This window comes from Spea bombifrons, chromosome 4, assembly GCF_027358695.1.
Source record: "Spea bombifrons isolate aSpeBom1 chromosome 4, aSpeBom1.2.pri, whole genome shotgun sequence".
In the NCBI taxonomy this organism is placed as follows: domain Eukaryota; kingdom Metazoa; phylum Chordata; class Amphibia; order Anura; family Pelobatidae; genus Spea; species Spea bombifrons.
The window spans coordinates 5,315,217-5,341,913 of NC_071090.1; the positions used below are offsets into that span (position 1 = coordinate 5,315,217).

The 26,697-nt window shown below is 45.4% G+C and overlaps 1 protein-coding gene across 1 annotated transcript; it reads left to right on the forward strand.

Annotated features, from left to right (window-relative positions):
* Window positions 1-5,593: 5,593 nt before the first annotated feature.
* On the forward strand, window positions 5,594-25,838 carry LOC128490148 (potassium voltage-gated channel subfamily KQT member 1-like). The gene is made up of 17 exons (XM_053461892.1): window positions 5,594-6,061; window positions 13,941-14,031; window positions 15,160-15,286; window positions 15,953-16,031; window positions 16,218-16,314; window positions 17,336-17,476; window positions 17,704-17,814; window positions 18,239-18,334; window positions 18,426-18,554; window positions 18,673-18,874; window positions 19,186-19,242; window positions 19,827-19,944; window positions 21,482-21,557; window positions 22,155-22,249; window positions 23,054-23,094; window positions 23,452-23,513; window positions 24,582-25,838. Exons 1-17 carry the CDS (start codon window positions 5,739-5,741, stop codon window positions 24,738-24,740), a joined length of 2,004 nt encoding a protein of 667 aa, XP_053317867.1. The 5' UTR covers window positions 5,594-5,738; the 3' UTR covers window positions 24,741-25,838.
* The last annotated feature ends 859 nt before the right edge of the window (window positions 25,839-26,697 follow it).

Here is a 26,697-nt window from a genome sequence, read left to right on the forward strand (position 1 = left end):
AAGTAATTCTGATATTCGCACCAAATCTAGGCAGTGTTTAGTGTTTGGGTCAAGCTTTAGGTTGTAAAAGGCCTTGTAGAAATTAGCCAAATCATTATTAATCTCTATTGTTATAGAGATTGGTTATATTCATTTTTGTGCCCTTGTTTAGACTAAATATATGGGATTTTAGATTGGGCTTGTTTGGCTTCAATTTGGGCATATAACTTATGACCCATGACTCGTTGCATCATAGTGTGTTTTTCTCCAGCTCCATTTTATCTTGCATTCAATTTTGTAGAGTCAATGAAGATGTAATCTGTTGTAGTGGAGATCCAGTCCACCATTGAGTAGTAAGGGTATTCTATATCTGCTAGGTGCATACACCTCCATACAGCATGTAGCGCATGGTGGGCCATCCATTTTTGAGTTTCTTCCTTAGACTGTGTCTAAGTCTAGATGATAATCCATGACTGGCCGCCATTGTAAGGAAGCCTTCCTTGATTGATTCTCTTTTTTTCCCAAACTTTTCTTTATTTTAGGTGCGCACCATACACATTTACTAATTGTTGAGTGTGCAGACCAGAATCCAAAGTCTACCCAATGTACTAGAGTATTTATGGTTTAAACTGGATGTGCCGATCTTCATGTATTATAATAGAAGGTCCGTTGTGGGGCGGTCAGCTTTTGGGTATTGTTCGGAGTAAAATTTTGGTATTTGTAGATTCTGGAAATGTGTCTCTTGTAGAAAACCAACTTCTGCTTTGTGAATCTTGGCTTCCTCAAGAGCCAGTCTTCTTCTACATGGGGAGTTGAGGTCCCTCGTATTCACGGACATGACTTTAAACATTATATCTACCAATTACGGTAACAGCTGATCTCTTTTCTTCTTTTAGTGGGGATTTGTGGCCCAGTTATTCCGTTTTCCCATACCAGTTGCCCAACAGAGTGATAGAAGAATGAAAAAAGAAGAATATTAAAGGAGGTAAAGGTAAAGTTCACATTTTTGTCTGTACAGAGTTCCGTGAAATGATCCAGTCATCTTTCATATAAGGCATGTTTAATCGGCTCGTTGATCGTTAATTGCGCTGTTATTCGGACCGTTAGGCAAATAAATAATGTTAAATACGTATATATTGGTCCGTTTAGCTGCACCCTTTCCTGTCGCTCTAATTAACGTCACCGCAGACTTCGATACGCAGAAACCCATCTCGCTCGCCGCGTTATTGTACGGGAGGTGGTGATTGCCAAATTAAATATTTAGGATGAGCCTCCAAGGATAGACGCGAGAGATGATAGATGGATTGTATGTAACAGAACATGTCTTGGGGCTATTAAAAGAAGAATACATCTGGAGGATGCGGTCGGGACTGAGGTGGGCAGGTGTAGAATTATCTGGGCTTTGAGTTCATTTATTTAATAAAAGAACAAATCGGTTTTTGTTTCTATAAACACAGCCTGGGGTCATTTTAGGCTAATTCTACAGGATCATATATAAAGCCATGTACCAGAGGTACACGCAGTGGCACAGGACTCATCAGCTGACCACTGACGTACCTGGCAACATTTTAGGTGCCCAAAGCAGAACACCTTGGTTGGGGTGGGATCTGGAGTGGATCTGGAGACAGGACCATCAACCAACCTTCACAACGTATGTCACGCTGATGTCACATCGCAGCGAGACGCCTCCATGGGTGGCATGGTGTCCATATGTGAGCTGTGATTAAGGTCTGGGTTGCATTTCTACGGATCTGGGGACATTCTCATGATCACAATTGCCCGCAAAATGGGACCGTGGGGCGGCTCAGCAGGGCAACGCTTGAAAAGTGTGACAATCCCAGGTAAAGCGAGACACTTGTGTCAAACGCTCTTCATTAACAGTGAAGACCCGTTAAATTCACACACTACAACAATATGACACCGTTCTACGTTGCCACAAGGTGACACCAGAGTCCCAGAATCCTACAGCACTGGGTGGCAACGGCTTCCTGATCATTCCAGTCAACAGTAAGCGGCGCGCTCCCTCGCAGGCCCCCCGGCTATTACCCAGCTGCCGGTGCCCCCCGCTGCCTTCCGCCCTCCCACACGTAATACAATGAGTGCACACTTAGCGTAATTGGGTGAGCGTCAGGTGACACAAGAATTTCATATAATATCCATGCCCTGGGAGCAGACACCTGATCCCCTCGGTCACACAGGAACCTGGCTCTGTACCTTTCCTTTCATCCGCACAATGACACCAGGGAGGCATCTAAAACCGGTCCCCGGGGGCAGATACTCATAATACCCAGACTGGCAGGGTGGGCTAAGTTTCCTACCGGGTACCGGTCATGAGGAGATGGGCGGATGGTACAGCTCGGTCCAGACTTACTCATAAATGTTGGACCTCGTTAGAAAAAGCTGAATATTTACAAATTTTTTCCCCAAAATATTTTTTTATATATATTTTGATTTTTTTTGTGTCACTTTGTGTAAAAAATATTCTAAAACAAATTAAATGTGCCGAACATGGATCATACCAGAGCTTTAATTCATTATTATTCATGTCTTTTAATTATGTTGGATTAAGTCGTATCCTTATCCATAACTGCCAAGCGTCCCGCTTTAGGAGGCACATTCCTGTTATCCCTAGCGTGACTAGCATTCCCGTTTTCAGACGACAGTCCGATGACGTAAAAGCCCGTCTCCGGTTTCAAATCGTTCTTAGAGCTAACACTCTTAAATTTAACAGTAAATAATATTTATTATTATTAAATATTATTATTTATTTGTTTTGCCATTAAAGGTGTAATAAATTATTATAAAATGCCACCAGCCTTTTACTGACACCTAATTATTCATGGATAAATAATAACCCCTCATCTATACCCTCAGGGACAGGCATGAGGGTGAAAACTGACCCCGGCCGTTTAAGGCGTCTTTGATACATACGGCCAGATACTACCCTATAGAGTACCCTATATCCGGTTCAGGCCTGTATACACTCACCGCTTGGGACACATTGCTTGTTATGTGTAAATAATGATTCTTGTGCTGCTGATGGGGCCGTTCCAGTGGTTGATATGGTGATAAGAACATTCTGCTCTGAAGCTGCAGCTTCTCCTAAAGGTACGTGGATTGTTTTTCGTTTCTCTCTACGGGTAAAGGACCGTTCGTTGTTGCGGGGCTGCAGTAAACTAGAATCCCTTTTCTTATAAATAAATACCCCCAGTGACTGTTCTCCTTGCGCTGTCTATTTCGGGAACAGACGCTAAAGTGGCTGTTGTGCAGTTGGGAGAGAGTTTCCTGGATTTCATCTGCCAGGTATGGAGGGGGTGTTTGCTGGGAGAGGTTTCCCCCGCTTTCCAAAAGCTCACGTTTACGAAAGACCTACATTACGTTACTACGGTAAGCGAAAGAAATCCCTTTTCTGAAAATCTTGAAATCTTGCCACTGATTGGCTTCAAGTAGCCAATCAGTGGCAAGAATCATCGGATCACAGAGGAGGAGGGCAGCTGCAGGGCTGCAGCTTCTACGTTAGTCATATCAAAGCGCTCACAGAGGGTTGGGGTCACTCACAGAGCACTTCCATATACATTCTTCTTTAGTGGGGCTGTCAGGGGCCGTATACTGTCCTTTTAAGCCTGAAGTGTGGCCCAGATCTCTCTATTCTCATGGAACATTGTAAAGAAGTAGAGTGTGCAAGGGTTGCAGTTTCACAGACTATGCATTATGATGGGGGACCCCTGGCAAGTTTCTCCTGAAAAGGGACTTAGTCCATCTGGCACATCGGGCATTAACTATACATTATACAGGGCTAGCTCAGCTCTCCTTGAAGGGGTTGGACCTTCATAACAGAATGAAGTTAGGTAGGTGTGATGGTAAACTAACTTTATCATAGTAGTATACGGTTATCTGCCCTATTGCTTCTAATGCGACTCATAAACTAAAACATTTTCATACCTACTAACTATCCCAGATTTCATAGACCAGTCTCTACTTTGCTCGGTTTTAACAACTGTCTCAATTCACATGAAGTCCCCGGAAGAAGCTCTCTTTTAGTAGGTATGGTTTTAGTATTAGGTTTACGCCTGCATGCTGACCACTACATGACGTTAGAAGATCTGGCTGAGCATTATGAGAGTCAGAGTCCACAGAAGCTGGAGTAGCATCCTTCACTGCCTCCCGGGCTTTCTGCAGCGTGTCACCGCAGGTGTGATGGTGCGTTGCAGCACCTCGTCAGGCAGACATAATGCTCTATTGCTTTGGACCGCGGTTTACCGAATTCGGCTTGCCAGCGCGGTTGTGGGGCTCTGGTGTCCCCCCCAGTCTGTATCAGGGGCCAAGCGATCCGGAGCATCTGCTTTTGTCCCTGCAGAATGGACGGGGAGGTGCAGCGTCTGAGCCAGGGGGAGGGGACAGGGTTAGATCAGAAGTCGATGTTCTGATCAAGTAGGCACTAAGCCGAGACTACACAGAGAAAGTGATGGGGAGACCCGGGGAGAGCTGAAGGCATTGGTGCTCCTCCAAGTCCCACCGAGGAGCGGAGTCGCAAGAGAGCGCCACACGGACCCCCGAAAAGGAAAGAAGCTGAACTCTCAGCCGTGACCCGCAGGTAGGTCGGTGGCAGGGGGTGCGAGGGGCTTTAGGTACTTCTTGTCTCTTTAAACATCCCTCTATACCTTACCATACGTCAATGCGGCAGGGATGCAGGTGGGAATTACCGTGAGATACACTTCAGGGGATATATACTTTAAAGAGCGACGCTCTGCAGGCGCAGAGTACATTACGTGACATTTATATATATATATATAGAGCGCTAGCAGAATCCGTAGAGCTATTACTATAAGCGGGCGGTGAAGAATAACACTAAAGTCGTCGGTATGCAAATTGACGATAACACGAATACACGCCGGGATAGACTGGTATAGAAGGAGAAGGTGGTCCTGGTCTTGTGAGCTTACAATCTATTGCAGTGCAGGGGGGGGTGAGAATCGAGTGATGGTGCAACGCTTTGCAGGTAGGTAATAGGATATGTGACGTTGCATAGTAGATTGAGATTTAAATGATAGTGCGATGCTTTGTAAACAAGGGGATTAGTTACAGCGCAATGCTCTGCGCGTGGCCATAATTGCGTGTTTTCTGCGGCCGAAAATATCTTAAAAGACCGTGTTTTTAGACATATGAAAGAACTTTTGACGGCACGGCGGACTTCGGGTGGAAAATGTCATTCGCCAGCAATTTTGTTGAATCTTAAATACAGGATACAGATTCTAAAAATGTTTTACTCCGTTATAAGATGATTCCTTGCCTATAATTGTCTGTATCGAGAACCGGCGAGGAGTCTGCACCGTGTCATGTGATGCATACATTTAGAACGTGGCGTAAACTGCGATAAATTAGACTTTCGTAGTAATATTGTGGAGGATGGTAGATGAGTGGAACATCCTCCCAGCAGAAGTGGTAGAGGCTGATACAATAAGGGAATTATTGTAGGTATATATATATATATATATAGATCAGGATGTTGTTTGTGTGTTGCGTATGCGTACAGCCTTATGTTACTTAGTATCACATGTTCCGTGACCTTGCGATGTTCTTCTTGTTACAGAGCCATGAGTGGCAGTGGGTGACAGCAGGTGACAGTGGGTGACAGAGCCGTGATCCCGTCTGCCGTGACTCTGAGCAGCACACTGATAAGAGGGATCAGGTCCCGCGGGAGCTTGCAATCTAACACCAGCCTTGAGGATGTGAAATATTGATCAGTGGCAGTCTGCGACATGTCGTGCAGCTCGGGGGAGTGCAGGGGGCTCCCCCTCTACAGCCTCTACACAGGCCCCTCAGCGCCGGACCCCATGCACTACTCTTCTGTGGCCCTCAGCACCGAGCCCCCCCTCAACAATGGCTCTGGGACCCCCTGCTCTGCCGGGGACCCCACTCTGCAGGTAGGAAGCCAGACTGGGGGTGCGAGGGACAAGCGGACAGAGTACTCACCCAAGTGCTTCTATCGTCACTACCTGACCCGCACCAGTATGCAGGGGGACATCTACAACTTCCTGGAAAGACCCAGCGGCTGGCGATGCTTCATATACCACTTCAGCGTGTGAGTACCAAGCCCTTTCTCGTTTACTTGTCTGCGTCTTCCCTCCCAAGGACTGGGTCCTTCACCATGGAGAATGACCGTTGGCCAAAGATGACCCTCTCTGTTGTTCTTCCAAAGATCTCCCACCTCCAGTCCATGGACGTTCTCACCATGGTCCATATCCCACCCAACTTATCCATCAGCCTGGCCTCACTGTCGCTGCTGTGTCCCAAAACAAAGAGCTAGATTCTGTTACGGAACCCATTGTCCCATCTTGATATGATGTAGTTGTCAGGATAGCCATGTCTTTTTCTCCCCAAGTTCTCCCCAATATATTGGTGCTGTGTACATCTCACCCGACGCATTTCCGTCCTAATGGGCCATTATGTTCCTCACCCTCCATCTCCAGAAGCCGGCATCTTCTACTTTCTTGGACTTGTTCAAGCTCTCCTGCTGGTATCGTTTTATCATGTCAACCAACCTCTTTCTTCTGTCCCAAGATGTTGAAATGAAAGGCTTTCTTCATGCGTTTTATCGCGCAGGCTTTGTGCCGTTTTACTCATTCCGGTGATCTGTCACTAATTTATTCATGTCCTTTTGGAGATAAGGTCCGGGGAATGGACATTGTATTCTAGGTGAGGTCTTTCAAGTGACCTATAAACTAGCATCGGTCTTCTTCTCTTCCCTCCACCGAGGAGGTATCCAACTAAGCATTGTTTGCATACTTCCACGTATTATTACTTTTTTTCCCCTAAATTAATTACTTTTTATTTCCCATTTTTAAACTTTAGAACTCATATTTGTGGTCATCCTTTCCTCAACTCACAAACTCTACATCTAAATGCATTGGAGTCCTTATGGTGTTTCTGTTTCTTGTCCAGGCTGTACAATCATGTTCTGCGTCTGCTACAATCTAGAACGTGGAATTCTTTTGCTGTCCAGCAGAATATTACATTACAGTATCTTTTCCTGCAAGCTTTTTTTATCGATCTGGATAGTCGAGATGAAATCTGGCCAAGATGTTATATGGTTAGGGTAGTAAATGATGTGACATCATACTTCTTCTTGAATAACCCATCCTAAAACACATTCAGTTGTGACCTGTTGGCTCCTGATCTACCTTACTTTGGGTTTCCTTCATAAACTCAATACTTCGGGTCCTATTAGACCCCAACCAAAACACCTTTGGGTTTGACGCTTTATCCTTTCAGCGTTGGGTATGGGACGAAGTTCCATCATCTCCCGTTGACTGTCAACGCCAGCAACTCTCTGGAATTACCCAAACGGTACATCATGGTGGACGGGGTATGTAACTATTCATGTCTTATGGATACATAGTTACTGACCGATGTACGGCGAGTCAGGTGATCAATTCCATACATTCTAATAGAACTTTTGGGTGCGGGGAATCCTTTCCCTGATACACCAGTTAATAATGAACTCACCGATCAGGGTTTATAGTGGTTATCCTTGGTGGGGCATAATGGGGCAATACAAGGCGAATAACATAACGTGTATTGTACATATATATAAATGTTAAACACATAGAAATTCCATTAAGAGCCCGATCCCTCTTCTCTCTCATTAACACAAGGAGAATGTCCATAATGCCGGTATAATTGGGGAGCCATCAGAACATATACATCCAGCTAAGCTGCCCTGCACTATGCATTATTCAGAAGCCTCGTCCTTTAAAGAGAAACGCGACGGACCGACTTCTTCTTCGCAAAATATAAGAATATTCCTAATTCTCACTTGATTTATTCTCTTGCACCGGATTTACCCTCTGATCAGTTCTGTTACACAAGATATACCCCCCTACTGTACTATCACAATGTACCCCGTTCTACCCTCTCGCACAATAATTTACCCCATTCTACCCTCTCACAAGGGATTTTACACCTGATTTACTATTTTACAGAGAATTTACCCCTGATCTACCCTCTACTACAGGAGACACCCCCGGATTCTCACACCTTGGTCTCCCATCTGACACTGGATTTACCCCCCTATCTGCCCTTTTACACCAGATTCCTCCCTGATCCGTCATGTTTAATCCCTCATTTCCACTCCTTTCCATCTTGCGCATGCAATCTCTCCGGTCTAATCCCTCCGATACAGTATTCGCACCCCGATGCCCCTGTTGGTGGCATTATATACACCCCCCCCCAACCGCCACCCGCAGCATGATTACGCCGTCTAATTTAGTAACGGCGATAATTGTGCATTTATCCTGCGATACAGATCTCGGCCCTCGTGCTGCGGATGGGATGAGTCCAGGTTTTTTTCCTCGAGGTCTGATGCCAAGTTGTGGGGTCGGCTTCTCTCGAGGACAGATCCTCTCTCACACATCTAATCGCGCCGCGTCCGTAAGCTCTGCCGGCTGTACAGCTGCTGCGCTGAGTGGCCGGGATAATCCGCCGGTTTATCCTTATGGGCGAGGATATTATCAGCTGCTGTGTTCCCTCCGCGTGGCATCTGTCTATCCGTCCACAGCGCTCTACTGTCTCTTTTCTAAGCGGTCTAAATATGGCTTTTACTACCCCGGCTGCCTGATCTATGGGGAAAAAGTCACCCCCAACTGCTTTCAGTAATAACCCCCAGTGCTGTATACAGTAATATAACCCCCAGCACTGTATACAGTAATATAACCCCCAGCACTGTATACAGTAATAACCCCCAGCACTGTATACAGTAATATAACCCCCAGCGCTGTATACAGTAATATAACCCCCAGTGCTGTATACAGTAATATAACCCCCAGCACTGTATACATTAATACCCCCCCAGCGCTGTATACAGTAATATAACCCCCAGCGCTGTATACAGTAATATAACCCCCAGCGCTGTATACAGTAATATAACCCCCAGTGCTGTATACAGTAATATAACCCCCAGCGCTGTATACAGTAATATAACCCCCCAGCGCTGTATACAGTAATATAACCCCCCAGCGCTGTATACAGTAATATAACGCCCCAGCGCTGTATACAGTTATAACCTCCCAGTGCTGTATACAGTAATATAACCCCCAGCGCTGTATACAGTAATATAACCCCCAGTGCTGTATACAGTAATATAACCCCCAGCACTGTATACAGTAAAATAACCCCCAGCGCTGTATACAGTAATATAACCCCCAGCGCTGTATACAGTAATAACCCCCAGCGCTGTATACAGTAATATAACCCCCCAGCGCTGTATACAGTAATATAACCCCCCAGAACTGTATACAGTAATATAACCCCCAGCGCTGTATACAGTAATATAACGCCCCAGCACTGTATACAGTAATATAACCCCCCAGCGCTGTATACAGTAATATAACCCCCAGCGCTGTATACAGTAATAACCCCCAGCACTGTATACAGTAATATAACCCCCAGCACTGTATACAGTAATATAACCCCCAGCACTGTATACAGTAATATAACCCCCAGCGCTGTATACAGTAATATAACCCCCAGCGCTGTATACAGTAATATAACCCCCAGCACTGTATACAGTATACTGTAATGTAGGTCAGCATTGACGGAAACCTGGTTTTATCTCGTTTTTTTAAATAAGTGATGTGATATTTTGGGTCAGAGTGTCCAGATGGGTGATTAAGACTGAGCCATTCTGTTGTTCCCAACAGGCAGTATGATAAGGAGTCGGAGGTTTAGTAGATCGGGGATCAGATAACAGAGCGAGAACTCATATAAATGTCTGATACACCTGTCTGCAGAGCTATTATATTCTGCAAAATCTGGAATTGGATGCTTTGAATTGCTTCGTTGTGACGATGGCTTTACGGAGGAACTGCATGGCGGTAAACGGTCTCTGGGGCTAGAGATGTCCGTAGGGACCAGGGGTTACTCAAGGTTTTTATGGTGGCCTTCAATACGAGGTTCTGAAGTTTGTTTAAAGAATACATTATATATATATATACCCAGGCAGGCACATCTGGCACGCACACGATCTCCCGGGCCAGCGCATATCCAACCAGCAGCCGCAGTCGTGCCATTTGGTGGCCACTAATACACGACTGTGGGGCCGGCATGTTACTCCACAATTTAAACATGCATGGGATAGACATACGGCTCATAAATCTAAGACGAGACCAACGACTGATTAAGACGGGGGCCGAAAGGGGCTGATCTGCCAGCCAATTCTATGTTTCTAATTTTGTTTTGACAAAGACATTGTTTGCAACTTTGTAACTTATTAATATCAATGTATGTAACTAATTCACAATGTGTTTCATTTATACACTTCATAATCCAAAACTAGAGGGTCGGAGGCTTCGGTGGAATGTAAAGGTTTGTTTTACTGATGGGGTGGTAGATACGTGGAGCAGGCTCCAAGCAGAAGTGGTAGAGGTTAATACAGTGAATTAATGTAAACACGCACGGGATCGGCATACGGCTCCTGAATCTAAGACGAGACCAACGACTGATTAAGGTTTGAATCTTTAAAGGGGCAGACAAGACAGGGGCCAAGAAGGTCTTAGATTTCTATGAATCTATGGCGATCGCAGGTTTGAAATAATGACAGAAACAGTTAAGTCTGCTGCTTGCTTGTTTTTATTTCGTTGTTCACAGACTGGCCACCGGACACATTTACACGTCGACCTTTTCTTCGCCCAACAGATTTACACGTCGACCTTCGCCGAACACGGTTACACGTTCATCATTTGGTCTGGCGTATGTTGAGTGTGGGTTTTTCTTGCAACGCGGCGTCTGACTTTCCTGGCTGCACCTTAAAAAATAAAATAAAACACATAAATAAATAAAATTTGGGATTTTTTTCTAAAAAGCAAAAGCGGCCATAGTGCAGAAAGAAAGAATCCTCCAGCGACACGGGAGAAAAATGGCCCTTTTTATATATATATATATAAATATATATATACACACACACCGGTATTTATTTATATATATATGTGTATATATAGATAGATACCGGTATATATATAATGATTAGTGGCGCCTACCTCTCTTGACGCTCCGTCTTTTAATTTGCCTCCGCTGCATTCTGCGGTGTGACTTTTGCCGCGGCCTCCTTTGACCTCTGCTACGGCTGCGTTTCCGAGGCGCCATGATGTCCCGCTAGGTAGGTTTCCGGTTGAGTGTCGGCGCAGCAAGGCAGCAGTGAGCTTTAACGTCTCTAACCGACTTTACCGTCTTTAACGCCTTTAACGTCTTCAACGACCGTACATGGTCGGGTGGGCGTGGCCGGTGTGATGTGGGTGCGGCTTTAGGCTCTGTAGAAGGGATTATTTAAAAAAAAAGGGGGATTTATTTATGCACCAATAAAAAAAAAATTCAGAAAAAAGGCTAATTAATACATGGATCAAAAAATAAGGAAGGGTTAAAATACAGTAATGAGTTTAATTATCGAGCAGCATGTCAGGTGTGTGGAGCGATGGTAGACGATGCGCCGGGTGGCCGGTCTGGACCTGCTGTAGGGTTATTAGTGCCCATAATGACTTTAATAATTAAGGGTTAATGCCGCGTTGTTAATTGTTACTAATTATTAATAATTATTAATAATTAATATATATATATTATACTAGGGATTCATTTAGACATTTCTTTTGTAATTAAGCTTAGTTTTCTGGTCCATGAGGACTATGAAAATCCAGGTTTTTTTTATCACCAGTAATAGATAAAAAATACGTTTTCAAAAATATTGCGCTGTTTTCTTTTTTTTTTAAACAGTTCTACCTGTTAAGAGAATAGAATGTGTTCAGACGGGTGTATCAGCCATTTGTATGAGTTCTCGCTCTGTTATCTGAGCTCAATCTACTAAACAAACACCCCGACTCCTTATCATACTGCCTGTGGGAAACAATGGAATGGCTCAGTCTTAATCACCCAGTTGGACACTATGGCTAATGAGAGTCTATGGAGGAACGGACTTCATTAGCATCGCCATAAAGCATCAGCTCAGTGTGGTGTTAGAGCCGGGAAAGTCACCCAAAATATCACATGACTGACAGCAATGGCCGCCTCCAGGTCTGCAGATAAAGGGAGTTGATTGGGGGAAAAAATCCATAAACAAACAAACCGGAGCTCCTCTATTAGGCTGAGCCACTGGCGGCGGGCCGCACGAGATCATTAAGATTTCTCCCTGGATCAACGAGCTCCAATGAATCATATTCTTGTCAGAGACATATCCTGGCTGGGCACTGCCCTAGACCCCCTGCTACTCACCTCCGCGCACACCGTGCGGAGCATGCATGCGCAGACTTCGGTTGCAATGGAGGCTGCACCTCTCATCTCCCTCCATGGGGAAGTGGTCCTGATGAAGGTGCCATCTGCATAGAAACGTGGTTAAGATTAAACTCCACCGGACCAAACCAAACCATTTGACTATTTTATGGCTCCTGACGGGGCCCACGTGTCACACGTCTGTCAGAGAAGCGTGTCGCATCACTGTCTATCACATATCCGTGGTCTCTGCATGTCACATGTCACATGTCCCCACGCCACACACCTGTCAGAGCGGCATGTCTTGCATGTCATGTGTCTTTCTGTGGAACGGCTCTGGTCGGATTAGCTGTGTCTCGATCTCTTCATATTTTATTTAAAGGTTACATTTGTTACAATCTAACATTACACACAGACAGGGCCGCCGTCCTGTACTTAACAGAGTGTCGCCGAGCGAATCCCCGATCTGCGCATCTTCAAATGGCTCCCCCACGTCTAACGCGCTTTTCACTCGTCTTCCTCCTCAGGGTCCGCAGGGAACCCGATAAACCTCTGCTTGGGGGGGCTCTCTATAACAGGTTCTAGATTTCTTCACCCGCAGACACTCATTTTCCCTACTTTCCCCTCTTTTTCATCGTCTAGAGCCTCAATGGACCCATTGGGGTAGTTGGGCCATTAAAGCTGCCCCATCTCCCCCCTGGGAAATACATCTTACTCATCACCGTACCAGAGATCCTGAATTTCACCCAAAAGCTGTGAAGGTTATTGGTTACTTGGCTCGATTTAACCCCTTTTCAAGATAATTTGGGTCTACCCCCCCTTCCTCTAAGTGCCCCTTTATCTCAGCCGCGCCGCCCTCCTGCCCTTCTATAAGAAGCAGTGGAAGAAGAGCTCCGAGGGGTCAGCCCTAGGAAGTCCAAGTTATGCCCAAAAACCCATTAAATCCTCTCCATATGTGCGTACGTGTCAATTATTGGCCAGTGGCCTTAAAGCGCCAAGTGCCTAATTTTTATCTCCAGTCCACTTTCGGCCCGGTATATACTGACATGTGAAATTTATTTGTAAAACTTATTGAAAACTGCCCAAACGTTTCAAATAATTCACAATACGTCGGGCTGCCTCTCTGCCGTGTGTTTGGATGCTGGATGGCGTAGTAGGGAGCTAATAATTAATCAGAACCAGAGAAAAATAATCTGCTTTGAATTTTTGTGTTGCTGACCATGTCATGTAGCATGAAATAAACAGATGGAGATCGAATGGACATACCAGATATGAGCGCTCAACATAGTGCTTTATTGGCAAAAAAAAGGCCGGGACATAAGCCTTTCATCTCCGCTCCGTCTGGTTACCAGCTGACGCTCCAAATCAGGTCCAGGAATCCCGTTAGGGTAGCTCAGCGATCCAGAAGCCATGAGCTCAAGGATGGATCTATGTAGGCTTCCAAACCTGGGTCCCATATCATGAATTTATATAGGGACATAAACGCCTGGGTGGATGGCCGGGTCCATAGGTGTTGCTACATTGTTGTTGGCCGCTTAGGGACCTCATTGACCTATGTGGCACTATTGGACGATGGAGTAGACAGGTGCTTGCAGGCATGAGCATAGCTAGGAACTTCCCAGGATAGGTTACCCCGAAGCACACCAATTTCTAAAGAGTGGCTACGTGAAGGGCTGGGTTTCTTAACCGATTCCTTGTTTCCTTCACAGGTTCCTTCTTGTTCTCATCTGTTTGATATTCAGCGTTCTATCCACAATTGAACATTACTCAGAGTTCGCGACCGGGACCCTCTTCTGGATGGTGAGTTGGGTATCCCAAAATCTTAGCATAACAGAGAATACACGGTCGCCAATGTTATGAAATATTGAGTACTCGCAGGATGTAGAGGAAAGGACCCCAGTGGGACAGTCCTGATTTTTGGGCAGTGTCCTGAGTGGGCAGTGGGGATCATGGGCCAGTTGGGGGGATCCTCTGATCTTTCCTGACCAGCCCAAGGAGCCCACAAGACCTCGATCCTCATAATGCTCTTCTGATGAGCGCCACTAGGTGGCTCTTCAGGTAAGGAGGGCAGGTGGCCACGCTTGTAGCCTCACCAACTACTGCTTCCAGCTCTGCCACTCGCACCCCCAACACTGGTGTCCCGACTTACACGAGTAACGTATATTCACATTACTCCAGCTTCAAAAACGACACCTTCCAGTTCTGTACATGAAACAAACCTCTGCGGTTACAAAATAAGCAATAGATGTATCGGAAACCCGTGGGTTTTTAAGCTCCTGCATGAATTTTTTTCTCCCCTATTGTTGAGTTGCCGTTGGCTTCAGGACTGGAAATTAATTAGATGATGGGAGTTCTGCCACATTCAGACGCGGCTCTCAGCTTCCCTCAAGCCATCATTTTAATGAAATATTTCCAAAACAATTACGCAAACGGCACAAACTGTTGGTAATTGGAATAAGTGAATTCGGTTATTCTAAAAACTCCTATTTATGGTTAGCATCGTTACAATAACATACCTGGGAACGTTCTGCCTCCGGCTACCCGGAGCCCCCCTTGCCGGTTGTGTGTAGGAGTCCCCGCTGGCGTGAGTTGGCGGTCGCTCCGACACCGGGGGACACGGGTTATTTTTAATGGGGAAGTGGACAGGGAGTGGGGCGCTCCTGCGCCCCGGACTTTCCCGTTAGTGACCCCAAGAAGTTGCCCCAAGAAAGTTCCCCAATATATGTAAATTAATCTCACTTATCTCTGCCGATGCCGAGCTCTCTGACCTCTCTCTCTCAGGACTATCCATGAGCCGGTCCGTGTTCCGTGGGCCGGTGCCCAATGCCACTTCCCCTCCGAGTGTGGAGTCATCATTTTGCCCTTTCCTCGATACGGTCATGACTTACGATTAGTTTCTCTAAGCCGCATTCGCCCGTCCCGTTGCAGGAGATCGTCCTTGTCGTGTTCTTTGGCGCTGAATATCTTGTCCGTCTCTGGTCTGCCGGCTGTCGCAGTAAATATGTCGGATTCAGGGGCCGGATTCGCTTTGCCCGAAAACCCATCTCAATCATCGGTGAGAATCCAGTAAATAATTACGGCAAAAAAACATTATTTTTCAATATGCGAGATTAATTGAGATTATTTAATAATTGGGTCTATAGGTAGACCCTATAATGCTGAAGGCTATGTTCACGGAGAGTGGTGGGGTCCAGCTGAGATACATTGTAACCTTCACTTAACTAACAATCATGTATATGATTACCGTGGTCTTCCTCCTACCTCGTCATGGCATGGCTCTCTTCTCTCCTCTCTTCTCTCCTCTCTCTTCTCCTCTCTCCTACCAATGCTCATTTTCTCCTCTTTTTCCAACCAATACCATTTTTTACCCCTCTGTCTAATTAGTTTACTGGAGGGCTTGTGTTGGTTCCATCATATAACCAAGCCCTTGGCACATGTCCGCAGGGTCCATGTGCATCTAGGTGAGCAGGGCTTTTACCGAGTTGTGTCTGATGAGTTCAGCGAGATGGAGCAGCTTTGGAAACTCAAAACAAAGTAGATGGATAGATGGAGGCTGAGTTTGTGTATCTTGACCATTTCCTTTTGATGGCGATCGTTGCGCGATTGAGGGGCTCTAAGGCTAAGAGCGTAGGTTCCATGGGCTGTAGAAATCCACATTTATGGTTTGAGGCTATGGAGGATTCTTTTTCCAAACCCCCGTCTGTTCTCTTCTCCTCTGCAGATCTCATTGTGGTCATTGCGTCTATAATTGTTTTAAGCGTAGGATCCAATGGACAAGTGTTCGCCACGTCTGCAATTAGGTTGGTGAGTTTTTGGGGTTTGGGGGTTTATGGGGCTTTAATCATGTGTATACTGAACCATTGAATGTTGGCTTTAGGGTATCAGTAGACCACCCAATAATTCTAGTCTCCTTATCGCCTCTCTCCTGATGGTTCCTTGATCTCTCTCTGTTTCGTCATCTCTTACGTCCTTCTATCTCTTTGCAGGGGCATTCGCTTCCTCCAGATTCTGCGCATGTTGCATGTCGACAGGCAAGGAGGCACTTGGAGACTGTTGGGATCCGTGGTATTCATCCATCGCCAGGTGAGGGCACCATCCAACTCGCCATAACAGCCCGTGAGATGTATAAAAGTGGAACAAAGTATAAGAAATATTTACCAAGATGACCAAAGTCTTAAAAACCAAAAAACAATCCCCGTAACAAGAACTTACATTCTTTTAATGGCATTAAACCAAAAAATACAGTCTCAGTCAAGGACTGTCCCCTGAAAGTAGGGATCTCTTAAGCCAGAGGATGAAGTGTAACCTAGGGGTCCGCATGCATTCATCTGCTTTGGGGTCCCCTGCTGGTGAGCCCCCATTTGTACCTGGTGTTTTTAGTGGCACCTGCTTGATTAAGGTTATTCAAAGACTGCATGCGCTGGAAATGCCACATTGGAGCCGGTCCGAAGGCTCAACTCTTTGGTGGGCATGTGGGTTGACCTTTGGGCTTCCATGCCCCCTTGAAGACTTCAGTGGTTCCTCTCTTCAGAGAAGGACTGAGAAGATCCGGTCCTCCCTTGGTTCAGCCAACGAGGGAAGGAAGGGGCTAAATATGACTTTGGGAAGTGTGGCCCCAGAAGAAGTAAATTGGGGACCCGGGCACCGAGCACTTCACTGGAATAATACATTGTTGAGTCTCCAGTGTCAATGTGAATAGACATCAGCGGGAGGACGGGTAGTATTTTATTACATTCAGTTCACATTATCCACTCCAATGACAGTAAAGGAATGTATAGAAATGCCATAAAGGAGCACATAAAGGATGCAGTCAAGATACCAACCCCATCTTAAATCATGTTACTTTTGGCGCCATAGTTGAGTGATGTCTGGTGTTTTGTGTCCCTGGCTTGATCTAAAAGATTCTGTTGATGGAGGTTCTTGTGCTCACGTACCTTAGCGGGAACGCATATATATTATTTTTAAATGTCAAATGTTATTTTTTGGACGGCTTGGAACACAGACCTTTCCTGGATCCGCTAGATTGTAAAATATATGATTACTTTAGCACTTTTCTGCCGTTATATGGCATATATATGAGATAGCGTGAACTCTGACCCCTCAGGAGCTGATCACGACGCTGTATATTGGATTCCTCGGCTTAATCTTCTCGTCCTACTTTGTGTATCTGGCTGAGAAAGATGCCGTCGACGAAGAAGGGAGGACGGGATTCTCCAGCTACGCTGACGCCCTCTGGTGGGGAGTGGTGAGTATGACGCTGATACCCCTATTAGGCCATTGTTTCCAATACAGAGGACAGAAGTGCTATTTTTAATTAGTATTGAATTTCTTTATAAAGAACAAGCAAGGGGAAGCGGTAGACCGATGGGGTCCCAAAGCCGCCATTTAATCTTATTTGGTAATGCCACTTCTGGCGCCTCTGGACGCGCAGCCCTACAGCTTTATGACTTGGCTCAGTTTTGCTTTTCGCAGGTCACGGTGACAACCATCGGCTATGGAGATAAAGTTCCGCAGACGTGGATTGGAAAAACCATTGCCTCCTGCTTCTCTGTCTTCGCCATTTCTTTCTTCGCTCTTCCAGCAGTAAGTAACCATCCTTTACCTTACCCCAGCATATACATTGTATCTATTTATTTCCCTCTAGCAGGTTCTGTCGGGGGCAGTAACAAAGTAGCAATAACGTTACAAGCAGAAATCAGTCGTTAGATTCAGGAGCCGTATGTCTATCCCATGCATGTTTAAATCCCCTCACTGTATTACCCTCTACCACTTCTGCTGGGAGGCTCTTTCATTTACCTACCACCCTCTTGGTAAAGGAAAATTTCCTTTAAAACCTTCTAGTTCTAGATGATGTCCTCTTGTTCTAGTGTTTCTCCTCTTTTGAAATAAACTTCCCTCCTGCACTTGATTAAGATCGATACAATCTTAGACCCAGTTATTGTTGGCTGCGTATAGGTCAGCCTCTTGGACTCATGTAGATCACTAATGATGCGTTTCCGGATCTCAGGGGATCCTTGGATCTGGTTTTGCTCTCAAGGTCCAGCAGAAGCAGCGGCAGAAGCACTTCAACAGGCAGATCCCTGCGGCCGCGTCCCTCATCCAGGTAACAGATAAGTATTCCGTTATCGTGAACTCCACGCTCTCGAGGACTAACGAGATTCCGCCATGTAAACGTCTGGCTGTCTCCTGTGCAGACCCTCTGGAGATGTTACGCTGCCGAAAAAGCCTACAATTCCACCGCGACGTGGAAAATCTACCTTACCCCTCCGGAGCAAAGCAGCAAGACCACATCTGCCCCGGCCAGCCCCAGCTCACGTAGACAGGTCAGGGGATTCCTGCCTCATCCGATGGGTGACAGATGGACACCATATGAAGGGGGATGAGGATCTGTGTTATGGAGACATTATGATGGTCATTTATGATTTCTTGCTCTTCCATCAGAACAGAAGATATAAGAAGAAGAACAAGTCTGTACGTGAGGCTTGTGTCTTAAGTACAAGTCCCACCCTGGCTCCATTGTGCCTCACCCCGATCCCCCAGGGGCCCCGTAGCGGCCCCCCTGAGACAGCTCTGTCCGTACCTCACATCACATATCAACACACGGAGGGTGAGAAGAGAGACCACGGCTTCCAGGGACCGACAGGTGAGAACATTGCCATGGCGATGTTATTATTTTGGTCGGCGACCATGTGTATAAGATTCCATTTAGTGTAAATTTTTTGTGGTGGGTGTAGCAGGAGGGGCGCTGATTTATTGAAGAGGATTGTCATCCCATGCAGCATGCACCCAATGCTCTTGTGTGTTATGATACACTCTGTATTCTTGCAACATTTGAAACATTAAAGCATTTCTCTATTTACCCCTCGACGTTGCCTTCTCCCGCGTGACTCTGTCTCTCCGATCTGTTTATCTGCCCTCGGATTCCTGTCCCGTTTCCCGTCTCCTGTCCACTAGGTCGCTCTCGATCTTGGTCTTCTCTTTCTGTTGCATCCAGTAGTCCAACGTTCCAAGGTATGGTGGCATGTGTGTGCGAGCATGACTGCAAGATAATTAAATGCATCTCAAACCTTTCCCTCAGACCACCTGTCCTCAGTAGTTTTAGATAAGGAGCAGAAGATCTCGTACATTATTACTTCTGCAAAGAGAAGCCTTTTAATCCATTCATTCATTCATTCGTTTATTCATTCATTCGTTTTCCCAAATATTCTAATACGTATGAGAACGTATATATATTACAGAAATTATGGATTTTAATATGTGATATACACATTTATTAATTATATGAGTTGATATATCAGTAGTTTGTCTATTCACTAAAGGTCAAGTGAATTACAGTTCAGGTCAATAGGACCCATAGCCGCTCCCCTTTCTATTTCAAGAGTCCTCATGGCAAACAAGTCAATAGCAGTCAACTTACAAACTCACAAAGCCCAACTCAACGACATCCAGCTCAACAGCACTCAACCCAACATCACTCAACCCAACATCACTCAACTCAACAGCTACTTGAGTTTTTTAATAGATAGGTTGATTTCTAAGCCAGCTTACTCAATGTATACACGAGTTACCCATTCTAAACATCGTCTTCTCTGCAGTAGGAAGGAGCCGGCCAGATGAGTCTCTACCCGACATCTCACGGACCAACAGCTACACGGATGATATAGATGCAGCGAGCGAGGACAGCCCTCTTTCAGCAGTGACGGACGTGTCACAGTAAGGAGCCATCGTTGGGGCACTTTGGGTGGAACATGTTATCTCTTTGCCTAGCGCTCGTAGCATTGTGTGAAAAGACGAGTCCTTGGTATACGGGGGAAGCCATGTCTGTGTTACATGAGTTATGCCTTATCCCCTGTGTTATGTACATGAGTTTGTCCCCCGTGTGCAACCCCTTAGATGCTTGTAACCACTATCTGTCTCCCTTTACAGCAACATGAGCAGGTGAGTGAGCGGGTATATTATTGGTACATACTGCACGGCTTTGTGGATGCAGGCTGTATGCATGATGCATGAGAGCATGGCTTGTGTGTTTGCACACGCATGGTTTGGTCTGAACAAGTATTTGGCAAACAGATTACAAAAATATGGGTTGGTCTCTAATCTCAAACATGTCCACACCAGTCCTGGTGCAGCACAAATGTGACTCACCCCCCGGGTACAGGAAGTCCTCTGGGAATGGTATGGACCGAAGGATGGTCCTCGCACACCTCTATGAATGGTATGGACCAGGATATGGTCCTTGCACACCTCTGAAAATGATATGGACCAAAGTCTAGTCCTCGTACACCTCTGAACATGATATGCCAGGGTATATAGACCAGTATATGAAACTTGCACACCACTGAGAATGGTATGGATCAAAGAATGATCCTCGCACTCATTGAACGCCTGGTAGGGCAACCACTGTAAGTGAGGGCATAGGGGGTACAGGTCTTAATTCAGATATTGCTGTCAGAAGTCTGCAAGACTGGGCTGTTGGTATAATTTATATAAGTGAAGATCAGAATACATTCAGGAATCTACCATATCTTTTTATTATTATTTTTAAAATATATGTTTAAAGGGAGAGCACATCATTTTCTATGATTGGACAATGGTCTGGATTAGAGATGTTTCTATGCATATTATGTGCACTAGGTGGCAGTGTGGAGCGATACAATTTTTACTTTACTTGCCTTCACTCTTTGTTCAGGTTTAAACACCTAATTTACATAATTTACATAATTTACATATTAAATATGATAAATGAGTAGTTTTGGATGGTTCAGTTAGCGTATGAAAAAAAAGAAATATACACTTAATTTACCAGCGGGTGGAGAATTCAATAAACTACGTGTATAACATTTTATCTGAAACATTTATGGTGCTTGAAGCCCATCTAGTTGCCGTTCTTTCTGATCAGACCTTAATCAGTCGTTGGTCTCGTCTTAGATTCACGAGCCATATGCCTATCCCATGCATGTGTTCATTCCCTCACTGAATTAACGTCTACCACTTCTCCTGGGAGGCTGTTCCACTTATCTACCAACCTCCCAGAAGAGTAAAACAACCCTCTCAGTAAAATCAACCCCAAAATCAGATACTGCAGGGGGCAGCACTTTACATGTGATGTGAATTCATCCTGGGGGAAATAAATGGCTGTTTTGGTCAGCCTATATCTGATTGGTTTGCTTGGCGTGTTGTATATATATATATATATATATTGATATGATGTCACATATAGTGAACACATCTCTGTTTCGCTCTGATCCAGGCTGACAGATGCTCACAGGACAGCAGTAAAGGTGACGCGCAGGATGCAGTATTTTGTTGCAAGAAGGAAATTCCAGGTAGAAGATCCATTTTATACTATTATTATTATTATTATTATTATTATTATTATTATTATTATTATTATTATGATTATATTTATTATTATATGTATTATTATTATTATAATATTTATTATTATATGTATTATTATTAAATTTATTATTATTTTTATTATTATATTTATTATTATATGTATTGTTATTATTATATGTATTATTATATGTATTATTATATTTATTATTATTATTATTATTATTATTATAGTTGTTATATTTGTTATTATTATTATTATTATTAGAGATGTGGTAAAAAGCCTGGTGTGCCAGAGGTAGTAGAGCCTGGAGGTTTCAGTAATGCCCCACATAGGTCAGTGATATAAGTGTTGGTGGGGCAGAGGCACAATGTTTAGGGCTGGCAATATGGTTTCTAGATCACTAGATGAACCCACCAGCTCGGAACCCTGCCAAGGTCACCATTATGGTAGACGGGGCCCTGGGTGAGGTCGTATAGACCGGAACCTCCAAGGCTAGCATAGATATTAAGTGTAGAGGCAATATAGTCCAAACACGTCTATGACCGGGTATGTTTCTGACCGGTTCCCCCCGCTCTCCCAGCAAGCTCGGAAACCGTATGACGTGAGAGACGTGATTGAGCAATACTCCCAGGGACACCTGAACATGATGGTGCGGATCAAGGAGCTCCAGAGGAGGTACGGCCATAACTACTATCTCGAGACTTCATGAGGCAAGACTCCCTGGATGTAGATTCATAAGAATGCTACCCAAAAATTCCAACACCCCCCATATAAAACAATATACTGGTTTCCAGAGACCAGTGTCCAACTTTTACAGAAGCAGTGAGGGCCATAAGTGTTTTCCCAGGTGGTGATGGCCTTACCGCCTCCATCTATGACATGTTGCAGATGGTTGGCAACTATTATCCCATCCATTTTTTTCCACCCCCTTGGCTCCTGCACCCATCAGACCTTCATCGTCCCATTGGCTGACGTCTCCCCATTTTGGTTTTAACACTCGTCCTCCACTTTTCACTGATTGTTTTTTTATCGCATGTTTTGTCCTCCACCGCACTTGAATCGTTGTCTGTGTTATTGCCCTCCAGATAAAAAGCTGTTTTGGGTTAATTAAAAGTGGGACAAAAAGGCTTCACATAGAACTATAGTTGCCACTTTCATACAGGAGCAAGGCTTCCCGGGACCCCGGTAGAGGCATAGGACCCTGAGGACTTTAAGGAAGGGCTCTAAGGGCAATGTTCATGGTTCCTCTCCCTTCTTCTGTCACGACACACCGAGACTCATCTCATTTAACCTGAACTTCCTCTGGTTAACATGATTTTTGGAAAAGAATACCTTTTAACCACCTGACACATTCTATCTGTGCTTCAGCGGAGACGTAAACGAGTGTAGAACTATTATTTTTAGACCTGGTAACCCTACCCTTAAATCTGCCCCCTGCCCTTAACCGTAGCTCAGCGACTTCTGTCTGACTTCTTTCAGGTTGGATCATTCACTGGGCAAACCGGGACTCTTCCTACCAGGTACGAGACGCCTAGCGAGTCTGATCTCTGAACCGGCTGTGAGCCCGGGAGACGGTGTGGTTGGAATCGCAGAGGTCCGCTTTTCACCACCTTGGTGCTTGCGCTTTTGTGTAGATGCGATTTGTGCCGTCAGCCATGAGCTGCAATGGCAAACAATAAACCATAAGATCGTCTCATCACTCCAGCGTTGACAGCCAGCATTGTACACCACAGCTGTCCGTCTACCATAGGGTACCCAACACCGGCCCGTCTGGTCTGCCCCCGTCATTGGTCTCGTCTTGCGTGTTTAGGTTCCAATGCAAGAAACATCGGGTGTTCCAGACCTCAAACTGTCATTTTTCTTTTTGTTTCCTGCAGAAAAAGGGGTGGATAAAGGGTTTTACACCGTTGGGGCGAGGCTGATGCGTCTGGAGGATAAGGTAACAGGCTGATCGTTTGGAAATAAGCATTTGTATTTGGGAATATAGATGAAAAGTACAAATTTTGTACAAAAAATGTATGTTTAAAGATTATATTGTTAAAGGCTATATACTCATTCACACATTTTACCTTCCCCCATAGAATAACATCACCCTATTGTACGTCGTCATTGCCTAAGATCAGATAACCATTTAGTGGGGTTTGGGTACCCTGTGACTCCTATAGCTCGGTACCGAGTCCCTAATGCCCCTCTCTACTCTCGTCACCCCCCTGTTGCCCCCTCCTTCTCCTTAACACATTGTGACAGTTTCCCATGGCTAAATAATTAAGATCAGGAGCCGACCTGGCACTCAGAGCTTGTTCATGGGGTCACCACCCGTCTTGAACCTCCCATAACTCCTACTCCGTGCAGCATGGAAACCCAGTGAGCACTTTGAATCTGCCCTAATTGTGAGTCTGCCCGGCCCGCTGAGCTGGAACAAGCTCTGCTCACTTGGCAATACCCCAGTCCTGGCACACACGGGCTGCTGGAAAGCCTGAGTGCAAGTATTGTCCGGGGCGAGACACAGCCAGGGAATGTCCCAGACACCCAAGCCAAGGAGAGCCAACAAAATGCCGTCCCGTTTTCTTTATTCCGCATAATAAACTTCACTAATTATTCATCTGTCACTCAGGAGCCTGTCCCTAACTCACCCTGTGCTGCGAGCGGGCGAATGAATGAGCGCTTCTATGTGTACGCGCTCCCATCGATGTAAAAATAAATGCAATGGGTGCGTTCTCTGGCGCAACCAAAAATACAAAAGAGTCCAGTGGTCACCTAACAAAAAAATAAAATATGCATATTAGATTATTTTGTATTTTAATGAAACCTGCAAAAAAAGAATATATGTCACCACTCACCTAGTATGTGGCAGGCATACTTATGGATTAGGTTAAATGCATTATGTCGGAGTGTAAACTAAGACCACCTAGGCCATGGCACCACTGCTCTCAAAAAATACCCCCTAAAAAGCCGTTCGAGGTCACTGTGAGTGAGTGTGCTGAGTGTCGCATTGTGCTTCATACAGGTAACTCAGATGGATCACAAGCTGGATGAGATTTTACGTGTCTTCCGAGCTCAATTGGTGCCAGAAGAGGATCAGAATCTTCCCCCGCAGCCGGCGTCCCCTGCCACCCACCGGCTGCACCCTTCCCACAGCTCCCCAACCCCCAGCCGCAGGTTCTGAGAAGCAAACCCTCACTTCTTAAACCACCTCTCCAGAGAGATAGGAGAGAGTGAGTGCTCAGCAGGAGCGGACTCCAGTTGGGTTGAGGAGACCGTTCTTGTTCGGCGTCGGCATCCTTTAAGCTGGTCCTACGAGCTCCAGACTGACTCTTCACTCACAACCAACTCAGATTGCCTTCCTCACACGCAAAGTGGATTCCATGCAGCCTGAGGATCGGATTGGCCCAGAAAGCATTTATTTTGGCAAATCCGTCTTTGCCCAGCTCATGTACCCTCACTCTCATAAACGGTGGTGGCCATCAGCTTTCGATCATGGGCTCCTACCCTGTCCGATGTTCATTAAACACAGAAATCCACATTTACTTAAGGACTGAATGAGGGGCCACATCTGAGGGGGCCACTGAGTAAGTGGCTACTTCAGCCCCTAAGTCTTTTGGCTTGGCACATATTTGGCAGCCACTCCAATGGACCCAAAGGCAAGCCACCCCCAGATCCATAAGTCATTAAGGACCACAGAAATAACGATTCACTCGTCCAAAGAAGATTCTCTCTGACCTGATTGACCTTGGAATCATTAGCAGAAGACAATTGTCTCCATAACAAAGGATTCCTATCATACATCGTTCCCGATCCGCTAAATCCACTATGATTCCCACCTGTTTGCCTTATCTCCGCCTCAGGTGACTGCGTCCCAAGGACACTCATTGAGTGACGCTCGCTGTCTATTCTACGTAGACACATCAAGCATTTGTTTGTCTCATCCTGAGAGGGACTCAAACGTTTCCCGGGCCTGGATGCGACAAGCCGAGGCCGAGAGGCGATGTGTCACCATATCATTAGCGCTAATCAAACGTAATTAAAAGTCTGAAGCCCGGGGCTGTCTCCACACACCTGGAAGTGACTAATTAAAGGCTGTTTAGCAGATCACAGTCTGTCATTGTGTTCATTATCTCACAACGTTGTGTATTACTTCGTCAGTACGATTACATACATTCGGGTGTCTGGATGGAGGCCGCTGCTCGTACCCCGGCCATACGTTCTTCCATAAAAGTGGAGTCAACATCCAACGTAGACATAATTTTGCTGGATTATTATAGTATTTAGAGAAATATGTAATGATGTCATGTAGACTAACATAATATAAATGTCGTTTTTCACATATTATACCATTTTTTAGCTGCCAATCATGTTTTGGGTGTCTGTTTCTGCTTACAAAATAATACAGGGTCTGGGTGTTTGGTAGAGCTTACAGAGAGCATCTACAAGGTATGGCCCTTTATCACTCCCATCACTCCTGTGTTCCAGTGGCCCTTTATCACTCCCATCACTCCTGTGTTCCAGTGGCCCTTTATCACTCTCATCACTCCTGTGTTCTAATAGCCCTTTATCACTCCCATCACTCCTGTGTTCCAATGGCCCTTTATCACTCCCATCACTCCTGTGTTCCAATGGCCCTTTATCACTCCCATCACTCCTGTGTTCCAATGGCCCTTTATCACTCCCATCACTCCTGTGTTCCAGTGGCCCTTTATCACTCTCATCACTCCTGTGTTCTAATAGCCCTTTATCACTCCCATCACTCCTGTGTTCCAATGACCCTTTATCACTCCCATCACTCCTGTGTTCCAATGGCCCTTTATCACTCCCATCACTCCTGTGTTCCAATGGCCCTTTATCACTCCCATCACTCCTGTTTTCCAATGGCCCTTTATCACTCCCATCACTCCTGTGTTCCAATGGCACGTTGTGTTCGCTGATCCAAGTTTAAGTTTAAAAGGATAATTGATCGTTAGAAATCCCTTTTGCGATTACGTTATAAAGATTATAGAAACCGTAAATATCCAGAAACAAATAAAAGAAGACGTCGCCCCGAGATTGGGGCAAAACCCCGGAGACTCCGGTGCAAAGCCCGAGAGTTCCCAGGTTTACATATAATGTACACACGTCCCTCCACACAC